General features: G+C 38.9%; 1 protein-coding gene across 7 annotated transcripts in view; it reads right to left on the bottom strand.

Annotated features, from left to right (window-relative positions):
* Window positions 1–16818, bottom strand: part of LOC310865470 (dystonin-like) — a gene marked incomplete at its 5' end in the record, with an annotated part of 151386 nt that overhangs the window by 111133 nt on the left and 23435 nt on the right. For 3 of the 7 annotated variants that reach the window (XM_083774597.1, XM_083774598.1, XM_083774599.1), the window contains 3 exons: window positions 1381–1416; window positions 4254–4343; window positions 8952–9013. In XM_083774597.1, coding sequence (XP_083630723.1) covers window positions 1381–1416; window positions 4254–4343; window positions 8952–9013 — 188 coding nt within the window. Of the gene's footprint in view, window positions 1–1380; window positions 1417–4253; window positions 4344–8951; window positions 9014–10140; window positions 10231–16818 lie in introns of those variants that run through there. The other 4 variants (XM_083774601.1, XM_083774602.1, XM_083774603.1 and 1 more) reach the window with 2 other exon arrangements.

Below are 16818 nucleotides of genomic sequence, written 5' to 3'. Positions count from 1 at the left end.
CAAGAGGCCATCGCCAAGTGAAACCTTTCTGGCTATTTTCACTATTTGTTGTATGAAGCATATAGGTAGGTGATATCCAATGGTCAATTAACTAATTAATACACCGACTGCAGAAATGCATTCTATGTAGTTTGTACATGTAATTACAGTAAATACTGTAGCATAAATTGACTCAATTTAGTCAATCTGCGTCCATTCGTTGATATATAACATATATTACAATTGCTTGTTGAATCGATAGAATAATCACTACGAAAATAATCAATAGTTGCAGCCCTAAACACAAGCGATCTAAAAATCTATGTCTATTGTGCATAAGCTGCTCAGAACATTTTTCACCATTCTTCTTAGGTCAGAGAAGTTTCATGTGCAAATATGAAAACATACAGAGTGACCCTGCTTGATAAAACCAACTCCAATAATATCTTTCAGTTATCCATGAAAAACTGGTAGTTCAATCTTTAGCACAATGGCAGAGTAGCATTATCTGAGCGAGTAGCCAACCGCTAGTGACTGGTGCACGTGGGCAATGATGGACCACAGCGTGAGGTAATGAGATGGAAAACGCATTACAAGCCAGCGCCCCAGAGGCAGCAGAACGCCCTGCCTTCAGTAAGCCCTCTCAGCTGGACAAGACGTACAGGCTGCTAAGGAATCCCATTCCACTCCACAGCAGAGCAACAACATTCAGTGAAATCTACTCTCCTCTCATACTCTTTCATGAAAGCTATGCTTTGGCTGTTCAGCAGATGTCCCATAAGCAAAAGATGAAAAATGTCCTGATATTCATAGGGTTGCAATAATGTGCTTGTATGGCTCAATGATCTGCAAAGCTATTGAAATGGACGTAAAGACCCAAGCTTTGTACTTGCGTAGCTACATTCCTTGGAATCACAAACATTGCACATTTTGATATAGCATTCAATGGCCAACAATGTCTGACACAATACCTCTAATACTGTAATACGGTAATACGGTAATGTATCCATTACCTTTTTGTATGATATAGTCTCAAATAAGATCACATGAACCTGCCTGGGTCTTTAGATAATATGCACATTTCTATAGCATCATCAATATCATTTCATCAACTCTAAGCAATGCATTTTAACCGTATTTCCTGTCCAGTAACACATCACAGCATTGCACAGAAAATGACATCTTATAGCCATATAATAGCAAATGATCATAATAACGACTTTACAGTAAACACTTTTGAGATTGTTGCTCCACTCCTGTTAATGACCACAGAACGCACTGCGTTAGTTTTGTTACAAGGGGGTGGATGGCAGAGGCCACACCTACCCCCTTATCATCATCCTCATCACCATCCCATTGGTCTCCATGCCGCTCTACTGCACATGCTGATGACGCACTCACCAACCGCAATGTCTTCAGAAAATCACGCTCCCTTGGCTTACCGAAGAAAAGGTGAATACACAGAGAAGAAAGACAGACATGGACACAGGGTAAACGCAAAGCAAAGGAAGATACAGAAGAATATGAGCAGGAAAACAGAAATAAATAATTAACGACAGAGGGAAACAGAACAGGAGGAAACAAGAAGGAACCAGGTGAACACCAAAAGAGAGCGGTTTTGCGGATGGAACTTTGCTTCACTGGTGTTGGGTCTACACAGTATTGTCATACAAAGTTGCGGCTCTAAAATATACGTACAGTGTCGGATAAAACACGACATCAACACAATATGACAAATGCATCAATACCTTCTGACTCTAAATGAAAACATGACAATTCAAATCTCCAATTCTGAATTTGAGATTTAAATTTTACCGGCAGATCGCCAAATCACATACTGTAAGGATACCTTAGTATGGATTTGATTATTGACCTAGAACATCAACAAGACCATTATGTTGATTTCCTATAGGGCAACGATCAAATCCATACTCTGGAGTGCCTGCCAAGGTATCCTTATGTGGTCTCATATTCAGAATCAACAGAGGAGGTAAACTAATGGGTATCTATCCATACTCCATCACCTGCGTCTGCAGGACAACCGGGTTATACAGACTCAAAATATTGTGGCTGACATTAACCACATTTTCATAAAGTCCAGGAGCTGAAGCAATCGGAATGAAGCTACAGACTGTCACGACAACCTGTAAACTTAACAGATACATTTTTCCTTGGTCCCATTGTTGATCAGGTTATTGAGTAGGCTTTTTTGTATCAATGTGGCCATTTCAGACAACTTTGAAATGGTTTTTACTTTGTTTGGTATAAACTGTAGGTAATCATTTATTGTAGTATTGTTGTTTGACTGTAGTTCAATAAAACATGTAAGTCGCTCTGGATAAGAGCGTCTGCTAAATAACTAAATTGTAATTGTAATTGCATTTGTAATAGATTAGTTATGTGTTTGCTTGGTGTAAATAGGATTTGTGTCTGCAGTACCCTGTGTGTTGTTTAATGTAGCAAGACTGAATGGTATACTGACAGCAACTCTTGATGGTCCAGGACAAATGTCTCTATGGAGACTATTAAACCACTCTAACCTAACAGAGGTCAGAAATAGCACTGTGTATACACTACCGATATAACACCATTGACACCGTCTTCCTTTAGACTCATTTTGGGTCACGTGATTGATTGGGCTACAGTCGATTTCATTGGCGTAATTGCCTTCGTTCTTTTTCGACCTTTTATTCTGAGACAATCTCTGTTATAACGACAACATTTTTTATTTAATTTAGATTCTTACAAAGAAGACTGCTTAACAGGCATTACTTTAATGATTAGTTATATTACAGTTAAAGGCTAAAGAGACAGCTGTGAGAACAAGCTGAGATCAGCGGTTGTACAGTTAGAAATAAATGGCCGTGAATAATTTTCTTCTTTAATACACTAATCGTCTGAAGCCAGTTTGACACCCCTACTTTAGACCAAAGTATTTATGTCACACATATGTCATGTAATTTATACTTATTAATTAACATATTTGTTATGTCCCAGCAACAATTATCATACAGTATAACCAGCAAAAGTTAGATTCGGGTCATCATTATGTTCATAGAACATACTATAATGTAACTATTAATTTAAAAGAACATTAGATAGACATGTCTCATGATGAGCTAAATAGCAGAGATCTGTCATGAACGGTTCTGTCAACTACTGCTCAATTAATGATTAAATCAACTTCTATTGGAGACAAATAGGTCACCCAGCTAGCAACACAATATTATAATAATGATGACAATAATAGAATTGTACACTAATCTAGCTGAATGTCTATCTACATGAATGTAACCTTTACTTTTAAACTGCCAATCTAATCTCAGTGATGAGAGTATATTAACAGCATTGTCATGCAGTCTTCTAGCATGAATAGAGCATTTTGCATCCTTTTCCTTGTTTCAAAGGTTTTCCTGAATAGTGATGGAGATAAATAAACTGGTGGTTAGCCAGTTACATTTGGTTGGGAACTTAATTGTAGGTGTTCATTTTTTTTGCGTTCTCCTTTTAGCCTTTCTGACTGTACCTTCTGCTGTTTACATTTCTGACTAACAAAGTATTCAATCAATCAATCAATCAATTATAATGACCGATACCGATAAAACTTGATGCCATCCTGGCTGGATAAATGCCAAGACAAAGTGACCATAATAATAAACCTTCTTTTGTAATGTTACTTAGTATCACAATAAAAAGCATTAGAAAAAATGGTGGTTAAAAAAAACGGCTAAACAAAAATAAATGTTAACGTCTCAAATCACAAAGGAGATTTAAAAGTGCAGAGGTGTAAAATGCCAGCCAATCACATCTGAGTCACATTCAAGATGTTTAAATCCATGTCTCCCTTATCCCCTTTAAATGGAGCGGCAGTATAGGGAGACTATTAATTATGCATACTGTATGACAGATTGGATCCATCTGAACATCCTTTCCAGAACCCTCCATGGTGTCTTAAAAGGTGGCGTGAGTCACTAATTGCATAGATGCCTGCTATTGCTCTGTAGAGCTATGATCTATGTACAAATTCCTAAGATTATTTTTACCTTTTAAGATAAATGTAAATGGCTTAACGACATTAACCCTGGTGTCAGTATTTTTTTATCAGCATGAGTGGTCAAACTTCATGTAAAAAAGGAGATCTACAAGTTCACACTGTGTTGCATTGTTGCGACACAGCTTGTAGATCGCGAATAGCCCAAGTATAAAATAGGGCTTAGTTGGTTAAATCAGGCAATGGGAAATGACATAGAATCTAAATTAGCATCTCAACTCACCAGTGAGTCCCCAGACAAGACCTCCAGCAATGAGATCAAGTTATGTCCATCTCGTAAATCTTCATACAGGTCATTTATATGCTTTCGTACCTAAGGATGAAACAGAGTACAGAACAGTCCTAGACCACGATCATGTTTTGTCAAAGGTTACTTGAAAAATAGATTTGTTTCTGTTGGAGAAATCTTCACAAATAAGCAAACTAAATATAAAATACAAATTAATGCTAATAACTGTTTAATAGATTGTACATTGTAATAACATAAAAATCACTATATTATGAAAAAAACAATATAATGAACATGCAAACAAGTAAATATAAAATACACACAACAAAATCTTATTTAACCACTGCCTAGCAATGCGACATGGCTCTAATTTTTTGGGCGGCTGTGGCTCAGGAGGTAGAGCAGGTCGTCCAATGATCACTGGGTCGGCGGTTCGAATCCCTGCTCCTCCTGTCCACATGTCGAAGTGTCCTTGGGCAAGACACTGAACCCTACATTGCCTCCAATGAGTTGGTTGGTGTGAGTTTGCCACCATTGATGAATGTGGGAAGTGAGGACGCTGGCGTCGACTGTTCGCCGCTTCACCTCCCAATGTATGAATGAATAAACCATTGTAAAGTGCTTTGAGCACTTGGAAAAGCGCTATAAAAATGCAATTCATTAATTGTGAGCCTTATAGACCTGAAAATTCTGCCTAATGTCTAGTACTAATGTCATCAAAATAGTAAAATAATGTTGCACATGTGCTGCTTACTTATTGTATTACTTTGTATTCTGATGATGTCATCACTGTTATGCTATATTACATGGAAGGATTTGTAGAGGTCCCAGAGGCAGGGATCATGCATGTCCGTATACACATGTGCCCGTGGCAAAGACTTGGTCTTGTCCGTGGAAAATGTTAGATTTTCTTTTTTGCACACCATTATAATGTTCTTATTTTGATCATAAGACAGATTTTACTGAATGTAAAGTCTCCAGGTTTTTTTCAGAATATGTATGACACTTATTACGACACTATATCTCATATTAGAAGTGGTTCTCAAATGTTTTATGTGCAAAGACCCCCTTAACTCCCCCTTAAGTGTTCAAATGAAACCAAATGGACCCTTACAGGTTCATTTTGTACAGACATGTTATGGTCATTCAGGTCATTCACTCTGTGTGTTTCTGGTAATATTATTGCCCACTAATTTTGTATGCCTGTGGCAAAAGAAATATTTTGACAAAAATGTCCACCAACAAGCCAGCATGGCGATGACCCCTGCCCAGTGGGGATCCAGTCAGGAGTGGCTTGCTCAGAGTGAGCACATGGGGGAGTAGTGGGCTAAAAGCCCAAAACCCTACATACCTGCATGTGTGTAGGCTCTAGCTCTGCTAGTATTTGCCTCTACACCAAATCTCTTAGCCAAAATGATCTACAAGCTCACACCACTACAAGCTGTGTCACGTTGTGAGCTTGTAGATCTGCAATTTCTGCAGGACGTTAGCCCCAGAATAGGGACACTAGGGTGTAAGTGGTTGAGTGTCTTGCTCGGACACGCAAACTGAACCAGGCTACTGACGGTCAGTGTGGGTCTGTGAAATTCATAAAATGAAAACACAGCCACCAACCAAGACCTCACTCAGAAGTACTGCTGCTGGCACTAAGGTTGTTTACACACCTAGTCTTTTAAATTATATTATATTTTTATGATTTGTTTTTGTCATTTTTATGCTTCAGCTCAGGTAGGATATAGTGCAAACTGCAGAGACAGGAAACCAAGGGCAGAGTTACACCTGATTAATAGCACATATTAAAAAACAAAAAGATGTATGAAAAAGATCTATATGCTCACTTGTACAGTAGATTGTCTATTTTCCATGAGGTCAAGTTGGCATGGCAGTTCACTCCCACATGGGGGGAACTAAAGCTACAGCCCCATCCCGGTGTCATAGCAATAAATGTTACAGGCATAGCAATAAATCTAACTTTGTGATCATCAAACCATTGTCATGTTGCACTCTTTTACCCCTAGACCAATGCAACTCCTTGCAACAAAACAGTTTTAAGGACATGTCACACCAATACAACTCCTTGCCTTACTGCCATTGGGGATACAGGTTAATGGTTTCATGCAACTACTCGCAACCATTTGGTTGCAAGGAGTTGCATAGTGAATCGTTGGTGCGGTTTGAGCCTAAGGGCGTAACAAGGTGTATTAAACGCTAAAAGGATGTACAGCTGATTCAGTTTCAAGTCGTCTGTCGTAATAAACTATTTTGCCCCAACCCCTCTCCTAGCAGATTCATAACTCAACCTTTAGCATTTCAAGTTGCTTCCCTCTGTCATGGTCAGGTTGGACAGACAGGCACACACAGAGAGATAAATCCATTCAGTCAGCTTGTGTTGAAGTTTCAGGCTATGCCCAACCTGTTTCAGAAAACCTGAAATGCTGGGACCTGTCATCTGTTATAACATGCATGTAAAGACAGAGGGAACACATTCTATTCTATATAGCTACTCATGCTATGACAACCGATCCCTTGCAGGATCAATAAAGGCCTATCTATTTATTTATAATGGTGCTGGTGAAAAATGGGCAACCGATACAATGCAGTAGAATCCTGTGTCCAAATGGACCCGTAACACTGAGGACTTTACTGGTTTGAATTGTAAGAGTATGCAGATTACAAACTTCACCCAAAATTAAAGTATTAGCCCTTTAACAGTCTGGTCGACCATGGTTTGTCGTACAACCATGATGGCAAAAATAAGAGTTAAAACATCTGGGGCAAAGTTCCGGCCCAGTAGGCCAGGGGCTATAATAAAAGCAGAGTTTGTGTGGGAAGCTGGTTGGGGTGGTGATGTCTGTCGCTGCTCTAGCTCCACATACATTAATGCCTTTTCCAACAACTCCCCACTTCCTTAAAGTTTAAGGCTTAAACGACAATGCATAAAGTAGGTAACTGGAAGGCTTGCCCAAAACACACTCGCCCCCATTTGTTTTCGCGGACCGCTCGCACCCAGTGGTTCTTGTATTTATTTTAAGGTTAGGAATATATTAGGGTTAGGCAAAGTTTTACTGATGTTAAAATTAGATATAAGGTTAGGTTTAGGGCGTAGTTTTACTGATGTTTGGTTTAGGAAAAAGTTTAGTTTTAGGCATAGTTTTACTGTTAGATTACGTTTGGGAATACCTGGTTGCCGGATTTGACCTGCGGCGAGCGTGTTTTGGGGCGAGTGTTATTATATATTCATAAGCATAATTCACGTTGAAAAATATTGTGAGCATATGGTTTGTGACACCTTATCTCTAAGCACTTCAGACAGGCTCTTAACACCTCTAGTCTGAAGGCCTATTCATACCGGTACTCCAGTTTTAGCTGATAAGGTGTCCACCGGAAACAACAACATGATGTCACGGCGTGGTGGTAAGCGCTTTACCGCTCACCCAAACACTCTCTCTGTTTTTACTAACCACCTAGAGGTGGCCACCTCTTCACTGAAAACTGGAGCATGAATAGGCCTTTAGGCCTTTCTCCTTCCTGTCCTGCCTCTAAACCCAGTGGTTGACAAAGTATATACTCAAGTTTACTATAAAGTAAATACTCAAGTATTCAAAAGTTCAAAATACGAAGTACATTTTGCATTGCTGTAGTGAAATTTAGAACATAGTCATATTGTCATAATCAGAAGTTTTCTAAAATAGTGAACATAGCAGATCTATAAACTCACAAAGCGGCTGGCTATTTTCTATTTTCTGCTTAAATGGTTAATTCATAATATATTTTGTGTATGTCCCCAGAGCACCTTCCTAGAAATGTAGTGGAGTATATATATAAGTGAAAGTCATGTGCTTGTAATTGCAAACAACAACCACAACCAAATGCTCCAAAAATGTAGTACTCAAGCATACTCAGTTACTGTACACCTCTGCTGCTACTGACCTGCTTTTCCACAGGGCTCTCAGTGCTATAATCCTAGCTAACAGGCACAGCTGTGGAACCAAAATAGACCCGCAGCCATCGCAACGTATTGGGTCAGCCAAATATTTCTCACCACTATTACTCAGCACCTCTGTGTCCGTTAGGACATGCTCTGTTGACCCAGACACTATGATAAGATGAGCTTTCAAGTGGCTTTCACTCTGCTGTGGTACTTCATAATTTATCACTCATGCCTGTAACCTTCATTACACAGCTCATTTGAAAGTAAAGTGCGATTCATGCACAGACAAATGAAGTGATTCATGCAGGTAGGAACTTGTATCTGTGATGGTGTTGCTCTAATTCCCTGGGCAGATGAATCGCTACAGTAAGTGATTTAAATTCCTACGTCAACTAAAAGCAACCTGTTCTTGGCAGAGTGTATGAGAGAATTCGTGCAAATCGTGTTAAATGTGTTCTGTCTGTTCTGACAGCCTGTAGTAATATCTGTGATTGTTTACATGCTGGGTCTAAACCAGCAAACTTTGTCATCATTGCCAACAGCTCTAAAATTGATTATTTATTTAAGATGAAAATAGTTCACTAGTCACTAGATCTTCATTTATTATTGCCAACTTTGAAATCATGCATTAAACTTTCACTGTGTGTACTGTCAAAACATTAGTTACCATATCAACAAATATTATATGACAAAAAGAGAATTTTTATTTCCTATAGTAAATCCAAACCTCATTTAGAGAAGTGTCATAAATAGGTTCTTACCTTCATTAGATGCTGGTTTATCCATTTTGTAAATGTCTTTTTCTGAACTCTGTCTCTTTCATCTGAGAAAATAAAAAGAGAAGCACCATGACTGTTAATGAAAGAAGTGGTTGGGTTCAATTAGATCGTTGATGTCAGGCAGTAACCCCATATTGCATTTTGTGTTTATTATTTAAATGAATGTGCTACTTGTTTCACAATAAGTGAAAATAGCAGATCTACAAGCTCACAACGAGTCGCAATGCGATGAGTTGTGAGCTTGTACATCGGCTATTTTCACCACTTTAAAAAAAAAAGAAAAAAACAATGTTCTATCCTGGTTAAAGGTGATTTCATGGGAGAGTGGTTAACCAGGCTACAAGGTTGCCACCCGACAGCAACAATATAAGGTTGACATCAGACCAACACCTGCTCCATGTGTACATATAAAGAACAGATGACACATAGCATACACTGCAGCTCCTGTTGGAGAAACCATCATCCACTCAGACATCCATAAAAACATTTTATTTTTCCTAGGAGTTATAGTTTCAGTGTGTGTCATTTAAAAGTAAAAGCATCTATAATTTTACTGAGTGCCAGTGATTGAAAAGATGGATCGTTATTTCCATGAGGTCAAGTCGGCAGGGCTCTTTACTGCATACTGCTGACCACAGTATTTTTTTGTTTCTCCTATCCATGACAACCAGACCGCCTGCTTCCGAGCAACCGGTGACGCGTAAGAGCCTGGGATATGAATTGTTACAAACAATTATACCTTGATATTACATGCATCTCTCACATAAGACGCTTTTGATAGATTAGCAGCAAAGTATTAGCACTTAGCAGTCCTGCCTCGTTATTCTTCTTTCCCCTGTTCCCAGGTGGGACAGAGAATGGCACATCTGAATGAAGTCACTGCTTCGCGAGGAGAATATCCTCAAGCACAAGTCAATCCCATCCATAACAATATGCTCTCAAGATCATGTTTAGCAACGTTGCTAATCATACAACAACTATGGCAGCATGTAACGGAATGAGCCTTTACTTAGACTTTGGAACCAGTAGACAAATACTACAACTGATAACCCTATTCCCTTTAACACATAACAACTCCTTTTTGGTTCTGTCAGACATGCATACTAGTAAGTAAGAAAGCACAAGTTGCACAACCATGACTTCTCTCTTCTGCAGAAAGACAAATACTGACCCATACAGCACATCAGAGTTACCAGGTGAGCCCTGTGCTCCATCTCGTTCTTAATCAGTTGCCACATGTCCGTTACTCGCTCCTGAGGGCTCCTGAGAGGTAGAGCGGGTAAGTCGTGGTCCAGGCAGAGAGATGACATGTGGATAAGCCACTGTGCCGCACTGACTGAGGAGGCAGAAACTGACAGCCAGCCAGCCTGCTTGCCTGCCTGCCGCCCACTACGACAACCGTGACTCCCTTTCTCCCGAACCACACAGAACGAGTCTTGTCAAGTTTTCCATGGTTACTGAGTATTTTCATTTTCCTCACTGTTCATAGTTTACCTCAGGGCACTGCAATGCTTCCCCATCCCCAAGGCCAGAGAACCATATAGCGCCTCCTCTGAATAGAAGCGAGGGATGTTCTGAATCCATCATAATATTTTGTATTTGTCTCTCTGGCAGAGGATATGTTTGTTGATCTGGTACCTGAAGACCAGTTGCTGGTCTTCAGGTATTTCTTCAAAATAAAAAAATTATAACATTATAATGTCCAGGCATTTTGATTACGGAAATATCAATTAGACCTACATCTTGATCAACAGAACATGTTCGGCCAAAGACACATTCTGCAAGTGTTCAGATAATCATCTCTTCTATTGTGTAGCTGCCAATCCTGATCACAAATATTGTACAATCAACACCACCAAAACAATAACACGCTTCATGATGCAACATGCAAAATACCAACCAGGTGTAGTGATGTCTTTGCTCCAGGGAGGCTCTCGTTCTCTTAGTTTGTTTTAGAGGTAAGGTAACAGTATTGTATATTAATTTAACCACTTAAGAAAAACATGTAATTTGTTGTATAACTAATTGTGCTAATAGGCTGATCTACAAGTTCACAACATGACACATCTGATCACAACACAAGACATTGTGAGCTTAAGTTGTAGATCAGCTATTTTCTCACATTTTGAAACATTTTGCCCATAATCATAAGCCTAATACAGTTGAAGAGTGTACTGTGGGAACTTTCTAACATTACTTTGAAAAAGATTCAGTGATTAAGGTTCAAGCGGATGAACAAATGTGCATTTGAGATGTTGGTGGCGCTGCAAAGTGCAATATGAGATCCGACCTGCAAACTCAGGACACTGCACTGAAAACATCCTAAAAGCACCACTCACACTGACATAGACATTCTTCCTGTCTTGTCTTGAATGATCATAAAACATACAACACAGTGAACACACAGACATTTCCAGCATAATCAGGGCACCTCAAATGTCCTCTTATTATATACTCTAGAGATTCTTCCATTTGAACAATCTAAAAATAGTGCATGTGCTAAAACCTGCTGAGGATTGAAAACTAGGTTGGACAGACAATTATATCATATACTAGTGATTAGCAATTAGACAACTTTTACTTTGTGAGAGCAATGCACTAAGTCAAGTGTATTACTGTAAGTACCGTATAGCAATAAACTGATTCTGATCCTGAACTGGATCTATTAACCGCTTAAAGCAGCGCTACAATCCATAACTTTAATGTCATACACACAAACAAATTATGTGGTTCTTCAGCAGTTCTTAAGCTGGTCTAGGGTAGGGTTGAGGTGCTATAAATATTACACCCACATTAAGTATCCTCTGGGCAGGGTTTGAATGACAACCTGATTCCTGAACCTTTGCAACCAAAACAAATAATTAAAACATGAATAAAAATAATAATCAATCCCCAAAAACGATTATTGGAATATTTGAATATTATGACTCATCCATAATTACAATTAATTGTATCTATTTCATGAAAGATTGTACTTATTATTTAGAAAAATGGCTTAATAACTGGTCATTTTAGATTAAATAAGTTAATGTCTGTGGAATATTAACTAAGCCGCGGAATCAAGGATTGTTCTCCACTGAATTAGGAATGTTCTCCGTGGAATCAAGACTTTTTCTCTGCGGATTCCTGTGGGGACTAGATAGAGCCCTGCTGTCATACATCAAAGAGCTCTCTATATATAGGTTCTTCAGTACAGTTTAGACACCTCGAATGATTCAATATTTGACAAAGGTGTTAGCATCTTTTTAAAAGCATATTTAAGAAAATAAGTTAATTCCCCTAACCCCTATGATTACAATTTACAACTTTTAGTGCGATTTAGCACTCATTTGTGTACCCGGGCCGGGATTCAAACCAGGATGAGATAAAAAGCTATTGCAGTTTAAAGCTCTAATTCAAACCATTTCTAAACTAGCTGATCACAAGTTTGTGACGTGTTGCACAGCAACGTGTTGAGAGCTTATAGATTGGCATTGGCTATTTTTGAATTATTTCTTAATGTTTTTTTTGTTTTGTTTTTGGGATACCAGGGTGAAAGTCTAAGTGCTTAATGAGTATGATGTAATAGTAGACTCAGGCGCAGTAATGCTGTCTCACTCTGTCAATGCATCTATCCATCCCTGCTGAGACACCACTACCACCTCCTCTGACACAGCATGACACACGTCATTTCAGCTTGTAATGCCCATATCCAGGCTTCTTTACTGCATAATACATACGTCTGCCCTGAGGAACTTGTTAGAATATAGATTGGCTGAAGGAGTATTCCTGGAAACACCCCAGGCCAGGTCAATTCAAAGGACAGGTCCAACAGCCTCTATCATCGACCACTGATCAGCAGTAACTCACTGATGCTGAATGAGATAGAGATAGCACACTGCTTATAATAATGTGAGATAGAGATAGCACACTGCTGATAATGTTGACAATCTCAGATCAAAAATCACTCAATGTTAGATGATATGTTAGTTTTCTTCAATTATTTTATAGTTTTTTCTTTTTTCATAATTTCTAGTACAACAGTTTTTTTATATCAGCGGTGCTCAAACCTTTTCACCCCCCATCTCAAAATATTTCGTTCCAGGGACCCCCAGAAGCAAACATTTGAGTTAAAAACAAATATATTCTAATATTTCCACCATTTTCACCATTTTCACGTGCAGTGCAGTTAAATGAAGAGAAATAACACAAGCTGTAACTTCATCAAATTGTGAGATACCGTCCTTAACTACACTTCCCCAGAATCCCCACTAATTAAGGTGATTTTAAGAGTATGGTGCCCCCTTGAGGAGGTTGCAAGAAGTTGGCAATAACCAGATGTTTACATTACACATGGCATATTTGCATGATACTAAAATATATGAACTGTAAAAGCCTTAATTAGTTATTGCACTAAATCGGTAGTAGGTTTGTCAATATCCTTTCCCGACACTAAAGAACACTTAACAGCCATATAACAATAAAATGATGTCATATCAAACATGACTATCAGCTGATATGATAGTGCTCATCACCTTATTGTAATTACTTCTGCTACTTCTTCATGGCCTTTGGTCACATGACTTCTTGTTAGATCATCTTGCATGAATTTAACCTTGTTCTGACACATACTGTATATATGTCACACATACACAGCATGACACACATTACTCTATCATGATAGATGAACTGAATATGCTTTTTATTTTAGGTATGTTAGGTATGTTCTATGTTTATTTTCTCACCTGTCTCTCACTTGTTTAATGCTGACCCTGGGAGCTGTGCTCCAAGATTTCATATGAATTGTGCAAATGGCAAATAAAGTCTTAATAAAGGCAAATCTATTCTTCTAGATTACAGCAGTGCAACTTGATTGATTCTGTGCTCTCAAAGAGATTATTCCAAAATCAACAATACATTAATCTTTAATACCTTTGTAATAGTCTATCATGTAGAAAATCTAGATAGTTCTGGTGTTAATAACTTTGGGTAACGCTCTAATCTATAATGCATTATACTGTATGTATATGTATACTGTATGTACTACATGCATAATGCATCATATTGCCTTGCAACAGTATAAGCCAATTGCCTCATTGTGTCGTATATAAAGTAACATCGTTACCTTATACCTAAAAAAAATTGTCAATGCGATTTTAGTTATGGCCTTTTGCCATCTTGTGGATACAATTACATGGAAAGACATTTGATCCCGTATTGTAAAAGCATCCACACCACGTCTCCATGCCAAACTTCAAATAATAACCCGGGCCACACAGCAGTACACGAGACAGAGAGCAAGTCTGATCAAATACATATTGGTGGAGGCGTGGAGCAACCTCACTCAAAATAATTACTGGAAAAGGGGGGTTGGAACCACACCAGTCTGACATATTACTGATGATAAAAGGAGAGAGATCATATTATATGCAGTAGATGTGTATACAGTACATAATAATAAATAAATAAAACATTCCACATCTAGACACGAGACAAAATAACTTCCTGAATCACTAATAAATTATTTTTCTCCGATAGTGTAACTAAGACCAGTGTTTATATGCAGGCCGACATGAATGGTTCTGGTTCCTCATAGTACCATAATTAATAAATGTTACCAATATAAATTAAAATGGTTGAATTTAGGGCCTTACTTCTCCCGTTTCTTGTTTCGGGTTTGAGCAATTCAAAAATACTGGTTGAACTGCAGTAAGTCACAAAAAATGGAATGCTCAGAGCTCTGTTTTAGTGATTTTTTGTTGAATTTTGGTTGATAGTTTAAGCTATTAGATGGTGTTTTCTTAGATGTAGCAAAGGTCCACCCAGGGTTACTTTACTTGAATGGCTTATAAAAGTGTAAACAAACAAGCAATAAAATCTTGAGTCATTTAAATCTGAGAGTATAGAACCAGACCCTTTTGGGTCCATTTGTACACTCTTTGAGTTAAATTGTCACTAATGGTTTTGCAGTGCAGCTCTTGACCTCTGACATTAATGGGTAGACGTTTACAGGATCACGTAAACTCATTAACTTCTTCTCAGGTTTCCCTTGGTGTTTCTCACGTTTAAAACCTACAACACAACCAAACACATTAGACAAAGAAAGACTTCAATTCACCTGGTTACGGTGTAACTTTACACTTTGATAAGCAGTTGAATGGTCAGTTATTAAGGGCTTATTGGCCATGCAGTATTATACTGCATGGCTATAAAACATGCTGTAGAGACCTGTGAGAGTGCATTCTTAGTTAGTTCTCCTACAGCAGAAAAGCTAAGAAACTGTATGTCAGTACTCCTGCTGTGTCACTTTAAATGTACTAAGGTTGTTTACATGTTTGGGGACTTGGAAGTGGTGCTTCCCTTCATAGTCAGCTGGTCAAGTGTCCAGCAGTGTTACGGCAGATGGCTAGTGTCTAGTGGAGACACTAATTTGAAGACCTCAGTGCAACACAAGGGTAATATGGCTGGCTATTAATAGCTACAACCCTAAACCACACTCTCCCTGGAACTGCCCACCACAAAATATCTGTGCCACTTAAGTACCATTTTGCAGCAATTCTGCTGACCAACATTAATGGAAATGAAAGGACTGTGGCGCAGTTGAATGTATTTTAGTTTGCAATGGCTTAGGAGTCCTTTTCACGGCCTTCCCCTCTTTATTTTCTGAATCTGACTTAATGGTGCCAGGGAAAGCTTGCTGCAGGCCCAGCCCCATGGAGGTAATTATTTAAATGCAGTCAAACACCAGGAAGAGGTTACACTGGTTCTGCTAAAAAGAACCGTCACTGCTCATAAGGCTGATTTAGACATTGCAGTAAGGTGTCACGCGCTGATACAAGGCAATCTACAAGCTCACAACACGCTGCATGCAGACGGGTGGTGAGCTTGTATATCGTTTTTTTTCAGCGCAGGACACCAGTGTGCAAGTATAAATCAAGCTAATGACACACAAGCAGCATTTGAAGTCACAAAAGCGGAACAATATAACTAAGCCACTAAAGTGTGGTCTCTCTCATCCCACCACCCTCTCACCAGCTGGGTTAAGTGGGTGAATGGTTAAATGTCACATGGTGCTTTCTCATATGCCACTGTATGCCAGAGGAAGTTAGTGACACCCTTTGGCATTCAGCTGTATCAGAATGCCTAAAATTAGACCCTCCAGAAAAACGCGGCAAAGATCCTTGATTGTGCAGCTGTCCTTGATCATGCAGGCTAAATTCCTTGATTTGGTTTTTATGTAATTTTATGCAGTGAAATTGCGGAAAGATGAGAAATGTGAAATATGCGGAAGATTTGAGAAATATGCGTAGAGTTGTGAAATATACGAAATATGCATAATTTGGTTGATTATTATTAATTATGCTATCGCATAAAGTCATAAACTCATTTTTCTGGAGCGTCTATAAAATATCCTAACAAACAGAATTGGAGAGACATACAATCTAATTTAATAGTTGTAAAGTTGTCACGTGGCGCAAAAGATGTGCGCACTAGCCAATGAAAAGATGTTTGCATGAAAACAGTTCGCAACCCCCCCCCCCCCCCCTCCCTCTTTGGCTGCTGTAATGTGATCTCCCCTATGGATCTCCCTCCGTCTCCGCAGAGAAACCTTACCTCACGGAAGGTCGCCTCACCATTTCGCTTATTCCTTCTAAATCTCTGCATTTAAAATATAGGTCGCTCAGCGAATGTCTTAGTTACATCAACATTGTGCTTAGAAACTACTTGGTTTGAGCCAATCTTACGACGATTAGACAGATCGCGTTTGTTATTTCGCTACTGCCAGTACTTCTGATTGCACGCACACACACACACACAACACTACCCCGTGTCCCACACACACACAACACTGCCGCGCGGATTTAAGCTG

Source organism: Protomyctophum parallelum (assembly GCF_964188405.1).
Source record: "Protomyctophum parallelum genome assembly, chromosome: 10".
NCBI lineage: Eukaryota > Metazoa > Chordata > Actinopteri > Myctophiformes > Myctophidae > Protomyctophum > Protomyctophum parallelum.
The sequence above is the reverse complement of the archived record's forward strand: the minus strand, read 5'-3'. Positions and strand labels throughout refer to the sequence as shown.